The following is a 19,638-nucleotide window of genomic DNA, read 5'->3' as shown; positions in this document are numbered from 1 at the left end:
CCAAGCTGCTTCAGTTAAACGAGAAGAGACCAAGAGCCCCTCTGGTAGGGGGTTCTCATTCCTAGCTCAAGAGTCCAGGAAATTCAACATGAAACCAGTGAAAAGGAAAATTTTATAGTGTTCTTATGGTTTCAAAATTCTACTAACTGTTGGCTAAGCAATAATCCTGTGTTTGATTTTGATTTTTCTACTCTATAGCCAAACAGCTTTGCTCACTATTCCCTAAACATAGCTTATATTTTTCCAATGTAGCCCGTTTCTCTAATATACCTTCCCACACACACCTCTTCTCACTCAAATCCTAGTTATCATTCAAAGTCAGTGCACATTCAGAGTGTTTAAAGTCATACAGTATAACAGTTATCATCTACATTATACTCATAACAACTAACTCATAATATACAGCTCATATACCTCTCCACATTATGAACCCCTAGCGAGAGAAAAATTTATGAACACAGCCTCAAAGTAACTTGTATATAAATGGGTTCTCAAAAAAAAGAGTTAATAAAGAAATGAAGGATGATTATGTCTACCAAAATCACTTCTCTCAGTGATAATTCTGCATAGAATCACATTTATTAGTAGTTGTCTTTCTTCTTTAAAATTCTTCTTTAAAATTCTAGATATTTTAATATATCACACGTTTTAAAGTTTGACTTTGATAAGAAAAATCATAAAACCACATTAAAAAAATCTGTACCTTCTCTTTGAAGATATCCCAAGAATTCCCTTTAGAGAGTTCAAAGATTCAAAGTTAGCACCTGAGCTTTGAGAACTGATGATATCTACCTACTGTGGCTGGTTACAAATAATCCCTTATATTGTAATAGCATAATAGTAGTAACAGTATTCTAATAATTGTGGTTTTTAAACCTAAGAGGCAGCGGAAAGTATCAAGTCAAATATATGTGTGGGGGCAGGGGACTTTAACATTCAAAATAAATGCAGTCAAATTCATAAGCATTTCATGAAGACAGAAAACAGATACTGCATTCGTATTTCTACAAAACAGTATCACACCATTTATAGACCTGTCCATTGTTTCTTGGCTAAGTAACTATTATTTAAATTTTTAATGTATATTCGAATATAATACCTAAATGTGTGAGGCACTCATTTATTTTAAAGAGATATGGACCCCTAAACTCACTTCCAGTGCCCATAAAATCCAAGACGTACAAGAATAACTGGAAACTAGATTGAGGTAAATGAAACAAGAGTTTCTCCAGTATTTTTAATTTCTTTCCCTAATATCAAAGAGGAAAGAAATAAAAACAAGACTTTCATGAAGTTATCTAAGTTGTCCAAAATAGAGCCATTAATGTTTTTGGCCTTTTTGTTGCTGTTGTTGCTGTTTAAAGATTTTATTTTTAAGTAATCTCTATACCAATGTAGGGCTCAATCTTACAACCCTGAGATCAAGAGTCAATGCTCTATTCTCTGAGCCAGCAGGCAACCCCCCAAATAGAGTAATTTTAAATCAAGTTGTATAATATATGAAAAGTAAACAAAGTGGCTATAGAAATGTAACACCACAAATTTAAGGTATCTAGAGGTAATTCACTTTTCCTTTTATAAATCGCCAAAATAACTTACTTCATAAGACTTCTAAATTTATGAACTTCCTATCTCTATTAGTACATTACAAATATGTATTATTTTTGAAAGAGTATCATATTTCTATCAGGTTTTATTTTTATGTTAGGACTCTACTGGCAACATAATCACAGGCAGTGTACATCAGCATCAAAAATAGTAAAAAAAAATAGGGGTGCCCAGGTGGCTCAGTCGTTAAGGGTCTGCTTTCAACTCAGGTCATGATCTCAGGGTCCTGGGATTGAGGCCAGCATCGGGCTCCCTGCTCCGCAGGAGTCCTGCTTCTCCCTCTCCCACTCCCTCTGCTTGTGTTCTCTCTCTCACTGTGTCTCTCTCTGTCAAATAAATAAATAAACTCTTTTAAAAAATAGTAAAAAATAAAGGCCTTCCCATATTCATCTTTTCACATTCACCAGAAATGAGATTTTAATAAAAATGAATACATCAGTGTGAAGAATGGGACTTAAGGGGAAGTTCCTTTAAACCACATACTTTGAAAAAATATATTCTTTTCCACAATGCAACAAATCATCCTTGTTCTGCTTATCTCTTTTCCATATTAGTTTCTTCATTTATTTAAGGATTTCATAATATCTACATAATGCTATAAATTATGTTATAAAAGATTTTTAAGTAGAATCCTTCCATAATTCTTTATAGTTTCTTTGATTGTCTCCCTCTATTCATGCTTTCTGTCAAATGACTGACATAACTTATTGCCCTATAAGAAATCCCAGGATCAAAAGAAATAAGAAACATAGCTGATCCTGTTATCAGCAGGACTTAGACGCCTCCCAGAAGCAATCCTGAGCTCAGTGAGACAAGCCGGGACACCATAGGTAAAGTGTGGATGTGCTTCCTCAAATTAACAATTACACAGAAACAAAAAATAAACAAACAATTTACCTTATGCTAGAAAGAATATAAGGTGGCTAATAAGGTTTATACGAGGCAAAAGAAATTAAACTGGATCCTATAAGAAATGAAAACAGTGGTAGAAACTATACAGCAGATAAGGTGGAAAAGTGAATCTTATTATGTCCCCACCTACTGAGGTGAAGAAAAGCCTATATATTGACTGATAAATATTAATACACACCTAGGGGCGCCTGGGTGGCTCAGTGGGTTAAGCCTCTGCCTTCGGCTCAGGTCATGATCTCAGGGTCCTGGGATCGAGCCCCACATCGGTCTCTCTGCTCAGCGGTGAGCCTGCTTCCCCCTCTCTCTCTACTTGCCTCTCTATCTACTTGTGATCTCTCTATATATATCAAATAAATAAAATCTTTAAAAAAATATTAATACACACCTACAATAGTTTTCATCATCTTTAATGGGTTTTAAATGTAACTCTATTTGTTCCTAGCCTATTAAGACTCTAGTTTAGGGGCACCTGGGTGGCTCAGTGGGTTAAAGCCTCTGCCTTCGGCTCAGGTCATGATCCCAGGGTCCTGGGATGGAGCCCCACATCGGGCTCTCTGCTCCGTGGGGAGCCTGCTTCCTCCTCTCTCTCTGCCTGCCTCTCTGCCTAGTTGTGATTTCTGTCAAATAAATAAAATATTAAAAAAAAAAAGACTCTAGTTTACCTGCACTGTTTAGGATAACTATGGCCTAATGTGATACCTTTATTTGAGCATTTACTAATTATGGTAACTATATGATGAAATCTGAACACACATCAGAAATTGTGTGTACTTACCATCTCTCTCCATATTCTTACATATATAAATTCTGAATGATCTAGCAATATAAGACTATAAGGTGTCTCTCCATGTATTTTACTACTTGATATTTCAAACTTGGTCAAAAGTTTCTTTCACTAGATGGTAGCCCATGAGAATGGGGATAATATCCATTATTAGGTAATATTTTATTTAATCATTATTTATATAAACACCAAACATAATTTGAACATCTCATGTCTAGCACCATACCGGGCACAGGAGATGAAAAAGACAAGTAAGACAAAGCATGTTCCCTGAGGAAGCTCACAAATCATTACAGAAAACATCCCATTATAAAAATCTAATGTGGGCACCTGGGTGGCTCAGTTAGTTAAGCAACTGTCTTCGTTCAACTCAGGTCATGATCGCGGAGTCCCAGAATCAAGTCCCACATAGGGCTCCCTGCTCAGCAGAAAGTCTGCTTCTCCTTCTACCCCTCACCCCTCTCATGCTCTCTCTCTCTCTCATTCTCTCTCTCAAATAAATAAAATCTTTAAAAAAATAAAAATCTAATATACAGGAATATTAGGGAGGGACACAGAAGATGTTAACACAGCAAAGGGTGAACTTAACTCTCTGCAACAGTTTCTTTTTTTTCTTTCTATTAAAAAATTTGGGCAGGGGGGGATGCCTACGTGGCTCAGTCAGTTAAGAAGCATCTGCCTTCAGCTCAGGTCATGATCCCAGAGTCCAAGGATCAAATCCCATATCAGGCTCCCTGCTCAGCGGGGAGCCTGCTTCTCCCACTGCCCCTCCCCCTGCTTGTGCACACACTCTTCTCTCTCCCACAAAAATAAGTAAAATAATTAAAAAGTTTTAAAATTGAAGTATAGTTGACATACAATATTATATTAGTTTCAGGAGTGCAAAATAGTAATTTGACATTTACATAGGTTACAAAATGCTGACCACAATAAGTATAGTTACCATATGTCACCAGACAAAATCATTACAGTTACTGACGTATTCACTACACTATACTTTCTATAGAAGTATTTTCTTAAATAATATACGATATCTGCAAAAATAATTTTCATAAGGTATGAATAAAAGCATTATTCTATTATTTTACCTACATATTACGATGTATATCATTTTTAAAATGTAGCACATCATTATAAACCTATAACAATCTTTTCTAGATGTTACAAACATTCGCTTAGGCAAGAACACAAAATCAGCCACATGTTATCAAGAATTATAACTAAAGCCAAAAAAAAAAAAAGAATTATAACTAAAGCCTATCATTTTATCTGAACATTTGAACAATTTAAAACATCTCCAGTCTCTCAAACTTAGAGACCACTGCATTGTTAACATTTATCGAACTCTATTACTTGACAGACCCCAGGGAAGAATAAATCTAATTCTCTGCTCTCAAAGAGCTCATTGTAATAATGTGATTTCATTACTACCACACTAAAGCAATAATATATTTTGGCTCTATCATTGCTTAGGACAATTAAGGAATCCTCATTCATACCAGAGAACTAAAATTATAATCACTGTATATGTTTCTCATTAAGTTTAGTAGTATATATTGACACTTCTTTTAGGAAATGAGTGAAATTAGAAATTAATTGTTAAAACAACTCTACGTTGGTCTGAAGCAGAAAAAAGAAATCTAGTGAACATTAATTAACTCCACAAAAAAGCACTGCCTATGATTTTAGGGTAAAATAAAAACATACCAAAACAGTGAGAAAATGAAAGGTAGTTTAATAAACTTTCCGAGTAAGTAGGTATTATTTTTAAACACGTAAGATGACGGTTTACTTTTTAATGATAATATTGTAGTACCTAATAATAATTTTACAGTTCAGATGAACCTACTTCTCACTCAGGATAAAAATAACTGGTCCAAGTTAGATATCTCCCAGTCACGTGGAAAAGTAATTGTTTTATAGTAAACTTTCTATATAAGATAAACTCCTAATTATTAAAATTTCCTCCAACATTTCTGATCTTATTCTCCACTCCCCTCTAGAAAATCAACAGGTAGACATATTTCACAGTATCTGTCAGAGCAGAGAACAATCTAACAGATTTGTTTGGAGATAATCACTTTATTTGCTGCCATCAGGTCTCAAAGATAAACCATAAAAATAACTGTAAACACAGTAAAAACTACTGTGTATATTTCTTTTCTAACTTTAATTATCTTAACTATATTTTAAAATCTTGTTATTTAAAAATTTCTAAAAATACAAATATAGAAAAAATATAAAATAAATTATGGAATTTTATTAAATATTATAAAACAAACACATGGTTATTATAAAGTAACTATCATGGGGCACCTGGGTGGCTCAGTGGGTTAAGTCTCTGCCTTCGGCTCAGGTCATGATCTCAGGGTCCTGGGATCAAGCCCCACATTTGGCTCTCTGCTCAGCAGGGAGCCTGCTTCCCCCTCTCTCTCTGCCTGCCTCTCTGCCTACTTATGATCTCTCTCTCTCAAATAAATAAAATCTTTAAAAAAAAAAAAAAGTAAATATCACCACAGTCAGGCAAAATAGAATTTTGTCAACTACCTCAAAAGCCCTTTCCGTGAGCCCCATCCCAATCAGAACCTTTTCCCACTTCCTCTGAGCAACCATTATCCTAATTACTATAATAATCACTTCCTTGTATTTTTTATACCTTTGTCATCCAAAAGTGCATCTGTATAACTGTTGATTTTCAAATGTATCATGAGTTTACATACAGCATTGTGTATAGATGCTAAATATTTAAGTTAATGTTTTAAAATACAAATGCAAAAAGATCAAAGTTTTACTAATCTTAAATGTTTTCTTTCTCTCATTTTTTGTTTTGTTTTGTTTCTTCTCACAATAAGTATGAACAGTGTGATTTTTTTTGGATAGAAAGGATATTAACTTTTGAAAGAAAGGATATGTATAACCATTTGACAAATAAATTTATAAGGTGACAAAAATCCCTAATCTAAAGAAGCGATGGTCAGAAAAAATAATAATAATAACCCAAGAGCTAAAAATGTTTCTGGAACAATAATTACAAAAAAAAAAAAAAAGATTTTATTAAAAAGTATACAATGGGGGCACCTAGGTGGCTTAATCAGTTAAGCGTTTGCCTTGGGCTCAGGTCATAATCTCGGGGTCCTAGGAATGAGTCCTGCATCTGGCTCCCTGCTCAGCCAGGAGTCTGCTTCTCCCTCTCCCTCTGCCCCTCTTCACAGCTTATGCTCACCCTCATGTTCTCTCTCTCTCAAATAAATAAATAAAATCTTTAAAAAAATAAATAAAAAATAAAAAGTATACAATGGCTAAAAGCTACATCTATTCAGTTTCTAGATCTCCCCCTTAATAGGTGCACACACAAAAAACAAATGGTTAGCATAGAGATGCTAAATGCCTACGGTGTATAAAAACACAGGACCACCTCAAATATAAATTTTTAGTAAGTTTTTTATTTTCTACTTTCAGAAGAAACATTATAATTCACTGGAAGGCAGATTTTAATCCATTTGAAGTAAATTTCATGAACATAAAATTAATACTAACTAAAGATATGGAAAATACAGAAATATAGAGAGACAAATATAATAGTCATGCATAATTCCAACATCAAAAGGTGATCACTGTTAACAGTTTAGCCTATTTTGTAGTTAAAAAGATTATTCATTTTTTACCTCATTATGCCTCTATCATTTCTTCCCAAAAACGTAGTCAACATTTCATTATCCATTCAATCTTATAAATAAAGACTATAAAATAACAAGACTACTTTTTTTAAACATATGAGAATTTTATATGCAAATAAGTATTTTTTTATTCTAAAGATGAGCTACTGAAGAAGATAATTCTCAGGATGTTCTCGAGAGCTATCTTAAAATTCAGTAGGTATACATATTAATTACTATTATAGAAATGGTTCCATAATGAACTCTAATAAAAAAATATAACATTCTAGAATTTTACCACAATCTTAATGTTTGTTCCTGTTGCCCATTTTCTTCCCTGAGTCATTCAAAATCACATCAAACATGAATTATGTTGATCATTTTCAGAAACTGTCACTTATATTAAGAAGTCAGGAAATCCTACTCATGAAAATTATCATTAAAGTATGCTACCAAAAAAAGTATGTCTAAAAATCCAATTACAACATGAAATTATGTAAGTCAAATCCTTTCACACAAATCTCCATGTAAAAGAAAATTCTGGAGACATATTACCATTGAAAATAAACTGGCTTAAAGGATAATGAAGATGCCACCTAAAAATAAATCAAGTTTCTTAAAACTAATACGTAAGATAAAATTATAAAACATCTGAGGGGGAGGGGGTTATGGACATTGGGGAGGGTATGTGGTATCATGAGTGCTGTGAAGTATGTAAACCTGATGACTCACAGACCTGTACCCCTGGGGATAAAAATACATTATATGTTTATAAAAAAAAAAAAATTGGAAGGGGAAGCGAACCATAAGAGACTATGGACTCTGAAAAAACAACCTGAGGGTTTTGAAGGGGCGGGGGTGGGAGTAATAGGGAGGGCATGTATTGCATGGAGCACTGGGTGTTGTGCAAAAACAATGAATACTGTTACGCTGAAAAAAATAAATAAATTTATATAAAAAATTATAAAACATCTGATAAAGCCTGTGCTAATAGTCATAATGGATTATAAAATCCAAATACTTAATTTTTTCTAAACTACATTTTCTTAGGACCAAATTACATGCTATCAGATTATTCTTCCTTGAAAATCTATTCTAAGTTCACTCAGGGATGCCTGGGTGGCTCAGGGTGTTAAGCCGCTGCCTTGGGCTCAGGTCATGATCCCAGGGTCCTGAGACAGAGTCTCGCATGGGGCTCCCTGCTAAGCGGCGAGCCTGCTTCTCTGCCTGCTTGTGATCTCTCTCTCTCTCTGACAAATAAATAAATAAATAAAATCTATAAAAAAAGAAATAACAATTTCATTCATACCTCTACCCAGTGCTCATTTAAAAAAAAAAACCTGAAGTATTTAAGTGGGTTTTTGAAGTTAGTGTGAATGCTATCTGAAATACTGAAAATGCCTTGTGCATGCAACATGTATGTGTCAACAAAGATGATGAGGCTCTGACAGTGACGATGATTTATCTAATCGTTATAAGAGTCTAAATTCAGTCAGTGTTCCTTATAAGATCTCCATGATGAACAGTAGGTGCAGCTGTCTGTACAACAGAATTATGAAGAACTATTTATATAATTAATTTCTTAAAATGTAGATTCACAAACATTATGGTCCTTTGGAGTAGAACACTGGCACTGTGTAATGCCACCTAGTTATCAAAATTAGTGAGTATTTAAAAAACGTTTCCCAAGACTAGCATGCCAAACCTAGGCATGTCTTTTTGGTGTAGGAGAAAGATGAGATGGAGTATCCCATTCAAGCCAGATTCCTTGTACTCTTCATGGTTGAGTCTCTGCTCTACTTTCTGCTACCACCCAAGGGTAAAAATGGAAAACAAGATGGGCCAGATAAATCCTGTATCCTGGGCCCTGCTTTATGTGCCTTTTCTCTACTTTTTCTTTACATGCAGAACCATCCCTTTCACATTATCCCCAAGAGCTATTATTGTTTATGCATAGCAAGCTTTATGAATACAGTCAACATCAGATGAGGCAAGCAGGAACAGTCACTTTAATCAGCTTAGTCCAAAATGAGAAGTATTACACAGTCCCCCCACATGCCCAAGACTTTTATTGCTCTTCCATCTGCACACTTTTCCTTGTGCTACTTTTGGGGTTGAATTGTCCCAGATACTTCTACTCTTTAGTCTATGCCTCAAGTATATCCTTTGGGAGGTCTTTTTTCCCTTTTGAATTCTGATTCTGGTTTTTAAGGCTATTCACACCAACATCATTAAGTAGTTAATATCAGATAACCTCGGGTTTCAGCCCATTTCCACTTCCTCCAAACTAAGGACACTGGATTTCCTTCCTCCCAAACTCAAGCTATCCTTCCTTTATGGTCAATTCTACATTTTCCAGTCCCTTCACAATACCATCTTATTCTTAAACGTAATTTTTCTCTTAAAAAATCTTTTTAAAGATTTTTCCCCCCTTTTTTCTACAATTCTATTTCCTCATACCATCAACTCTCTAAAATCACATTTGTAGTTCTTGTAACAAAATGTTCAGTATATATCAACAGTCCACTGTCCTTCCTTAGGAATTAAAAAAAAATTTTTTTTAATTATTTAATGCAATTTTCATTTTTGCACAGAAACTTTTAGCTCTCTTGAGTTTCCTTTAATTCACAATAAATTTTATTTGTAGAAATGATTTCAGTGTAACAGATACTTAGCTTTATGATGTGTAATCAAAGGTACAAAAAAGAAAAATATAATATCATGATATATTTTTCAATCTTATGTGCAAAAGAGGAACTTATCATTCACAGTATTCTTATGACTCCTTTTCTAGAATAAAGAATTATTACTTAATTTTTATAAATCTGGAATTTCACACATCAGGCACGCTTAAAGATAAAAAGAAAATACCTTTAATAACTTGGCATTAGGACTAGCCTCTTATCCTAAGCTTTCAACAAGACTTAAACACTCACTTGTATTTCACTATTAAAGTTATAACCCTATTTCTCAAGAAAAAAAGAACAACCAATTTCTTGAAACCAAAGCAAAAGAGTAGATGGTCCAAGAGCAGTAGTTAAAAAGAAAACTGATAATATAACTTAGTAAAATTATACATTAACTCACATAATCATGGAAGGCTTTTGCTTCACTTGAATGTTCACACGTTTCCCGTCTTTCTGGAGCTGCACAGTAGAGATCCCAAAATACACTAAAAAAGTAATTATGGAAAAATTAAGAAAGTCATATAATATCAAATAGGAGATCACAATTCCAAAATTAGAAGACATGTATTATTCTTTATAAAAAATGTGTTTTCTTCTTCAGGACAAATATTGCTTTGAAAGATATAAATTCAGGTAAGGTTCCTCCTGCAGTAATAAGATATAATCTAGCTCTTTCAGAAATGCTAAGATTTTTTCTAAAAGGATAAAATAATTAAAAAAAATTTTAAACTGTCATTCTTAATTGTCTGTTTGTATCACTTAAACACATGATTGAAATAATTATAATGCTTTTCACAACTTTCCCCATGAAGATAAAAACAATAAATAATATCCTAATTTAATCATTAAAGAATAAAGTGGTTCATTATTTTTTTCAAGATAATTTTGTTGTCCAACTACCAGGCTAGTATCCTGACCATTAAATCACATTGTTCAAACAAACATGTGTTCTTAAAATTTCCTTTTGTTTGCCCTTGCAATTACCAAAATAGGTTAGTAATTTTGAAAATTCAAAAAGTCCATGCTCTCTCTTTTTCCCCTTCTGTTCAAGAACAATGGGAATAAGCAAGGTGGAACAAGTTGGGAAAAAAATAATTACACTGCTTACAAAACTTATGTCTCTGATCATCCTACCATCTATAAAATTAACAATGAGCTATAGCAAATGATTAAAAAATCAGGAAAGCAAATGTCTAGAAATACCCACAACAAGCAAAGGCAATTACACTGATGAACAGAAATCTTTTTTATTATACATTTTTCATTCTACAAAAACTGGAAAGTAGACTAAATTAAGTAGTTAAGAGCACAGGTTTTAGAATAGGGTATATCTCAGACAAAGCCAGCCCTGCCAATTAATTACTAGCTCAAGTTGTTAAACTCTATAAAATGAGGTTGTTGAGGGGTGCCTGGGTGGCTCAGTGGGTTAAAGCCTCTGCCTTTGGCTCAGGTCATGATCCCAGGGTCCTGGGATCGAGCCCCACATTGGGCTCTCTGCTCAGCAGGGAGCTTTCTTCCTCCTCTCTCTCTCTCTGCCTGCCTCTCTGCCTACTTGTGATCTCTGTCAAATAAATAAATAACCTTTAAAAAAATAAAATAAAATATAATAAATAAAATAAAATAAAATGAGGTTGTTGAGAAAGCTGAATTATACAACATAAACAGAGCATCTGGCATAAACTAAGCATACTATCAGTAATATAATCAACACTGTGATTAGCCTGCTTTAAAGCTTAATATGCATACATATTGCTAGGACGGGTCATTGTACCAAGTGCACAGGTAACGATGGTACGATAAAAACTTGGTAAATTAAACCTGGCTTCTTTGGTCTGACCCTTAAAGGCTCAGTCTGAATCTCTCCCCACAGGAGAAAACATTCTGTAGGACTTATAACATGACTAGTTCAGTAAAATAAGATTACATTCAAAGATGAAAATATGAATGACTGAATATTGGCATTTAATTTCCTTTTAAGTTTCTGTGATAAGCAGGGAAAAATAAGGAAAACATAAGGAAAAAATAAGAAAAATAATCTGAGTAAACTTCAGTTCTTTTACGAGAAGGAAATCAATTAAAAGTTGTACTTGGCCTTTCTATGTCCCTTTTTGGACTTAGGAATTACAGATATACAAAGATGTAGCTAAGTGTATTATGAGTTATAGTATATTGCAATTATTCTATTTTCATGTTCTTAAGGAACTTCAAAGCTCTTAAAACCATAATTTTATAATGGTAGTTTTAAATCGTATTAAGTTTAATGACAGAATATTATGTGCAGTATTATAACAAACACCTTCATATCTTTTTATTTACTAATTTCTTAACAAATGTTATATGATTCTTCTTGAAAATTATTACATTATTACTTTTAAAATGCTGTTTTACAAAGTGGACTGGAAGAAAATAATTTATTATTAGATTATGTCCTAAAAGTTATTAAATAACTATAAATAAGTGATTACTTATACATATAATTAGATTAAGTATTTATCCTGGAATAGTAACATTGTTCTATTTCTATCTTTTTGTTTCCTTTTATGGATTTAATTGGAGGTCAAAAGTTTACAAGATCGGAGTGCCTGGGTGGCTCAGTGGGTTAAAGCCTCTGCCTTGGCTCAGGTCATGATCCCAGCCAGGGTCCTGGGATTAAGCCCCTTATGCTCCTTGCCCAGCAGGGAGCCTGCTTCCCTTCCTCTCCCTCTGCCTGCCTCTCTTGTCTCCTTGTGATCTCTATCTGTCAAGTAAATAAATATATATATTTTTTAAAGTTTACAAGATCAAGATGAGGGAAAATAAAATAATTTACTAAAATGGGATAACTTCATATATGGTATATTTCTGACAATTCTACATCACCTACACATGATCTCCCTGAATAAAGATAAAGAAATATACCCTTTGAAGACATTTCCCAAAGGAAGAAATACACAGTTTCACAATAATAGTTACAGACATTAATACTCCACTCTCAATACTGGATAAAACAACCAGACAGAAGATATACAAGGAAATAAGGGTTAAACAACGCAATAAACTAACCAGATTTAATAGATATATGCAGAACACTACACTAAGCAACAAGTATACACCTTCTCAAGTGTAATTGAGGCATTTTCCACGATAAGTCATAAGTTAGAGCATACATTAATTAAGTCTCAGTAGAGTTGAAAAGATAGGTATCATACAAAATATCTTCTCTGATCACAATGGGATGAAGTTAGAGATGAGTAACAGAAAGAAAACTAAAAAATCCACAAATTTGTGAAATGAACACAAACTCCCAATGGATCAAAAAAGAATCACAAGGGAAATTAAAAAATACTTAAAAACGACATGAAAACACAACATACGAAAACTTATGGGACACAGCAAAAGCAATACTAGGGGGAAATATAAAACTATAAATATAAGCTATAAATATATTTTAAAAACAAGATAAGATCTTACATCAACAACCTAACTTTAAAACTTAAGGAACTAGAAAAGAACAAATGAAACCCAAAGCTAGTAGAAGGAGATAGTAAAGATTAGAACAGAGATCAATGAAACAGAGAACAGGAATATTAATTCTATAAAACCAAAAGATAGTTCTTCAAAAAGATCAATAAACTTGACACCTTTAGAGCTAGAGGAACTAAAGAGAGAGGAACAGAGAGAGAGAGAAAGAAAAGACTCAAATTATTAAAGACTGCACCAAAAAAATGTTAGAACTAAATAAATGGATTCAGTAAAGTTGCCGGATATGAAATCAATATACAAAAATCAGTAGTGTTTCTATAAACTAACAATGAACTATCAAGATGAGAAATTAAGAAAACAATTCCATTTACGATTGCATCCAAAAGATTTAGGAATAGATTTAACCATATGATTGATTACACCCAAAAGAATAGAAAATCTCAGAGATATTCTTACACCCAGGTTCAAAGGAGCATTAGTCACAATAGTTAAAACAGGGAAGTAATCCAATTGTCCACTGATGGATAACACAATGTAGGACATAAACGCAATGGAAAATTACTCAGCCTTTGAAAGGAAGGAAATTCTAACATATGCTACGACATGGGTGAACCAGGAGGACATTATGCTAAGTGAAATAAGCTAGTCTCTAAAAGAAATATACTGTATGATTTTACTTATACAAGGTACTTAAAGTAGCCAAAAATCATGAAAACAGAATGGTGGTTGATGGGCTGGAAGGACAGGGAATAGGATGTTATTTCTTAATGGATATAGAGTTTCAGTTTTACAAGGTAAAAAGAGTTATGGAAATGGATGGTGGTGATGGCTGCACCACATTATGAATGTATTTAATAACACTGAAATATATACTTAAAATAGTTAAGATGGCGAATTTTACCTTTTGTGCATTTTGCCACAATTTGAAAAAACTGAGGGGAAAAAAAAACTTTTCCTGGCCAGCCATGGTCTAGGTACCATTTTACAGTGACTAAAACAAATGTTAATTCTTTTCTGTGTATTCATAATCTCTATTCCATCACTTCAAAGACCATAGAGCTCAGGTGGCTACCAGAAAGCTATGAAATACTACTAATAAAGAATAGTCATCATAAAAATAAGGCAAATTTTCAAATTAAAAAACCCAACTCATTAGGAAAGTTTCATAATTGAGCCAAAAATAATCTGAAGTATATTATGAAATTGAAAATATAAAAATTTAAAAATTACATAAAATTTACTTTTAGTGCCATGATATTCATGTTGAAGACATTTCATCTATTTTATAAGTATTTGTATGTTTTTACCTAAGATGTGATTACAGATGGGAAAGATATTTCAAAAGTTTATCTTTTCTAGAAAACCCAACCCATGTTTTATACTAGTTATTTGACTCATACAGTATATTGGGACTGCTACAATACCATTCTAATATTTGAAAAAAAAATAAGTTATAGCATAACAACAGCAACAAACCTGCACTGTGACTAAAACGTGAGTTCACATTCTGCAATTAATCCATGCCTGGCTTCGTGGGACAGAAGACAAATCACTTAGCTAATTTAGAAAATAACAAGGTTAAAGACCTCTATAAACCCTTGGTAAATTAGAATTTTAAACTATGGTTTTCTTCTACTAATATTTCAAGTATATATTAATACATAATCTATGTAATATGTCACATCATATCCTGCACAAGAGAAAAAAATATATATATGATCCATGCCATGTATGTGACTGTGGATCCAAAACTAGAGATGAGTTGAATTCAAAATTTCAACTCAATTTCCTAAAGCACCTAAATACAACTCTATGTAGAAGTTACATCTCATATATTATTAAGACTTTATAAATACCCTGGGTAATTGCTTATGGCTGATACTATGATGACATGACATTTATCATACGAAAATGTGGACTATGCCTTAGAGGAGAAATTAGGCTATTTAATAAGTAGGTAAGATTCATAGCAATACTTGATTTACTTTTAATAATAGCTGGAAGAATTTCATTTGATTTCTTTAGTAAGCTTTTTTGATGACCCACTGAACTTGTTCCTTGATTCCCATACGGGTCAAGGGCAGAAAATTCTGGAATTCCACAGATACAAACTTCCTCTCTGTACAACTGGAAATGCTAGTGGCTAAGGAGCTTCTCATTTGCTCTCACCTCTACATCTATTAAGCCTGATATCAAAAATCATCCTTGAAACATAATGGATTCATCATCATGAGTAATGGTTTAGATTAGTCTCTCTGTTCCTAAGCAGAAAAAAGTGAAAAATTTGTATTCTACAAATGAAATAGAGGGAAGGTGGGTGCCTTAGTTAAGTTATCGACTCTTGATTCTGACTCGGGTCATGACCTGAGGGTCTTGACTTCGAGTCCTACACAAGGCTCCAAGCTCATCTCATAGTCTGCTTGCCCCTTTCCCTCTGTTCCTCCCCCCTACTTGCTTTATCTTTCTCTCTCTCAAATAAATAAATAAAGTAAAATACAATAAAAATAAATGAAGTAGTTAGAGACGAAACACGGGAATTAGGTGCCTGGATGGCTCAGTCAGTTAAGCATCTGCCTTCAGATCAGGTCATGACCCCAGGGTCCTGAAGTTAGGCCTGTAGCCATGCATCATCGGGCTCCTTTCTCAGCAGGGAGACTGCTTCTCCCTCATCTAATGAGGAGCTTTAAAAATTACCGATGTTGGGGAGGAGTCAAGATGGAGGAGAAGTAGCAGGCTGAGACTACATCAGGTAGCAGGAGATCAGCTAGATAGCTTATCTAAACATTGCAAACACCTACAAATCCAACGGGAGAGCGAAGAGAAGAAAAACAGCAACTCTAGAAACAGAAAATCAACCACTTTCTGAAAGGTAGGACTGGCAGAGAAGTGAATCTAAAACGACGGGAAGATAGACCGCGGGGGGAGGGGCTGGCTCCCGGCAAGCGGCGGAGGAACGGAGCACAAAATCAGGACTTTTAAAAGTCTGTTCCACTGAGGGACATTGCTCCAGAGGCTAAACCAGGGTGAAGCCCACGCGGGGCCAGCGTGGCCCCAGGCCCCGCAGGGTCACAGAAGGATCGGGGGTGTCGGAGTGTCGGAGAGCTCGCAGGTATTAGAACGGAGAAGCCGGCTGCAGAGACAGAGCCGAGGACTGAACTCTCAGCTCGGGGTTACCTTGAACTGGTCGCGGGCTGGGTGAGCTCCGAGCGCGGCTAGAGGCTGGGGATATGGGAGTGATTGGGTGCTGTCCTCTGGGGGTGCACTGAGGAGTGGGGCCCCAGTATCTCGGCTCCTCCGGGCCGGAGACTAGGAGGCCGCCATTTTCATTCCCGTCCTCCGGAACTCTACGGAAAGCGTTCAGGGAACAGAAGCTCCCAAAAGCGAACCCAAGCCGATTACTTAGTCCGGCCGCCGGTAAGGGCGGTGCAATCCCGCCTCGGGCAAAGACACTTGAGAGTCACTACAACAGGCCCCTCCCCCAGAAGATCAACAAAATATCCAGCCAGGACGAAGTTCATCTATCAAGGAGAAAGCAGATTCAATTCCTAAGACAGCAGAGCAATTCCAGAGGAGGAGAAAGCAAAGCATGGAACTCATGGCTTTCTCCCCATGATTCTTTAGTCTTGCGGCTACTTCAATTTTTTTTTCTTTTTTCAATTTTTTTTTCTTTTTTCAATTTTTTTTCTTTTTTCTTTTTTCTTCTTCTGCTAAATTTTTTAAAACTTTTACCCTTTTCTTTTTTAACATTTTTTGACTAGTTCATCTAAATATATATATTTTTTCTTTCTTTTTTATATTTTTTTATTTGTTTTACTTTTAAAAATTTTTTTTTTTTCAGAACCTGTTTTTATCTCCTTTCTCCCCACCACAATTTGGGGTCTCTTCTGATTTGGTTACAGCGCATTTTTCCGGGGTCTTTGCCACCCTTTTAGTAGTTTATTTGCTCCTTCATACCCTCTTATCTGGACAAAATGACAAGGTGGAAAAAATCACCACAAACAAAAGAACAAGACACAGTACCGAAGGCTAGGGAACTAATCAACACAGACATTGGTAATATGTCAGATCAAGAGTTCAGAATGACGATTCTGAACATTCTAGCCGGGCTCGAAAAAGGCATGGAAGATATTAGAGAAACCCTCTCTAGAGATATTAAAGCCCTTTCTGGAGAAATTAAAGAACTAAAATCTAACCAAGTTGAAATCAAAAAAGCTATTAATGAGGTGCAATCAAAAATGGAGGCTCTCACTGCTAGGATAAATGAGGCAGAAGAAAGAATTAGTGATATAGAAGACCAAATGACAGAGAATAAAGAAGCCGAGCAAAAGAGGGTCAAACAGCTACTGGACCATGAGGGGAGAATTCGAGAGATAAGTGACACCATAAGACGAAACAACATTAGAATAATTGGGATTCCAGAAGAAGAAGAAACAGAGAGGGGAGCAGAAGGTCTATTGGAGAGAATCATTGGAGAGAATTTCCCTAATATGGCAAAGGGAACAAGCATCAAAATCCAGGAGATGCAGAGAACCCCCCTCAAAGTCAACAAGAATAGGTCCACACCCCGTCACCTAATAGTAAAATTTACAAGTCTTAGTGACAAAGAGAAAATCCTGAAAGCAGCCCGAGAAAAGAAGTCTGTAACATACAATGGTAAAAATATTAGATTGGCGGCAGACTTATCCACAGAGACTTGGCAGGCCAGAAAGAGCTGGCATGATATATTCAGAGCACTAAACGAGAAAAACATGCAGCCAAGAATACTCTATCCAGCTAGGCTATCATTGAAAATAGAAGGAGAGATAAAAAGCTTCCAGGACAAACAAAAACTGAAAGAATTTGCAAACACCAAACCAGCTCTACAGGAAATATTGAAAGGGGTCCTCTAAGCAAAGAGAGAGCCTAAACGTAGTAGATCAGAAAGGTACAGAGACAATATACAGTAACAGTCATCTTACAGGCAATACAATGGCACTAAATTCATATCTCTCAATAGTTACCCTGAATGTGAATGGGCTAAATGCCCCAATCAAAAGACAAAGGGTATCAGAATGGATAAAAAAACAAAACCCATCAGTATGTTGCCTACAAGAAACTCATTTTAGACACGAAGACACCTCCAGATTTAAAGTGAGGGGGTGGAAAACAATTTACCATGCTAATGGGCATCAGAAGAAAGCTGGGGTGGCAATCCTTATATCAGATCAATTAGATTTTAAGCCAAAGACTATAATAAGAGATGAGGAAGGACACTATATCCTACTCAAAGGGTCTGTCCAACAAGAAGATCTAACCATTTTAAATATCTATGCCCCTAACGTGGGAGCAGCCAACTATATCAACCAATTAATAACAAAATCAAAGAAACACATCAATAATAATACAATAATAGTAGGGGACTTTAACACTCCCCTCACTGAAATGGACAGATCATCCAAGCAAAAGATCAACAAGGAAATAAAGGCCTTAAATGACACACTGGACCAGATGGACATCACAGATATATTCAGAACATTTCATCCCAAAGCAACAGAATACACATTCTTCTCTAGTGCACATGGAACCTTCTCCAGAATAGATCACATCATGGGTCACAAATCAGGTCTCAACCGGTATCAAAAGATTAGGATTATTCCCTGCATATTTTCAGACCACAATGCTCTGAAGCTAGAACTCAATCACAAGAGGAAAGCTAGAAAGAACCCAAATACATGGAGACTAAACAGCATCCTTCTAAAGAATGAATGGGTTAACCAGGAAATTAAAGAAGAATTGAAAAAATTCATGGAAACAAATGATAATGAAAACACAACAGTTCAAAATCTGTGGGACACAGCAAAGGCAGTCCTGAGAGGAAAATATATAGCGGTACAAGCCTTTCTCAAGAAACAAGAAAGGTCCCAAGTACACAACCTAACCCTACGCATAAAGGAGCTGGAGAAAGAACAAGAAAGAAACCCTAAACCCAGCAGGAGAAGAGAAATCATAAAGATCAGAGCAGAAATCAATGAAATAGAAACCAAAAAAACAATAGAAAAAAATCAATGAAACTAGGAGCTGGTTCTTTGAAAGAATCAATAAGATTGATAAACCCCTGGCCAGACTCATCAAAAAGAAAAGAGAAAGGACCCAAATCAATAAAATCATGAATGAAAGAGGAGAGATCACAACTAACACCAAAGAAATACAGACAATTATAAGAACATACTATGAGCAACTCTACACCAACAAATTGGACAATCTGGAAGAAATGGATGCATTCCTAGAGACATATAAACTACCACAACTGAACCAGGAAGAAATAGAAAACCTGAACAGGCCCATAACCAGTAAGGAGATTGAAACAGTCATCAAAAATCTCCAAACAAACAAAAGCCCAGGGCCAGACGGCTTCCCAGGGGAATTCTACCAAACATTTAAAGAAGAACTCATTCCTATTCTCCTGAAACTGTTCCAAAAAATAGAAACGGAAGGAAAACTTCCAAACTCATTTTATGAGGCCAGCATCACCTTGATCCCCAAACCAGAC

General features: G+C 35.0%; 1 protein-coding gene across 4 annotated transcripts in view; it reads right to left on the bottom strand.

Annotated features, from left to right (window-relative positions):
• Positions 1–19,638, bottom strand: part of SSBP2 (single stranded DNA binding protein 2) — a 305,659-nt gene that overhangs the window by 182,162 nt on the left and 103,859 nt on the right. For all 4 annotated transcript variants that reach the window (XM_046000543.1, XM_046000544.1, XM_046000541.1 and 1 more), the window contains exon 4: positions 10,048–10,132. In XM_046000543.1, the coding sequence (XP_045856499.1) occupies positions 10,048–10,132 (85 nt within the window). The remainder of the gene's footprint in view (positions 1–10,047; positions 10,133–19,638) is intronic.

This window comes from Meles meles, chromosome 3 (assembly GCF_922984935.1).
Source record: "Meles meles chromosome 3, mMelMel3.1 paternal haplotype, whole genome shotgun sequence".
Classification (NCBI taxonomy): Eukaryota; Metazoa; Chordata; class Mammalia; order Carnivora; family Mustelidae; genus Meles; species Meles meles.
This window is presented reverse-complemented; position numbering and strand designations above follow the sequence as displayed.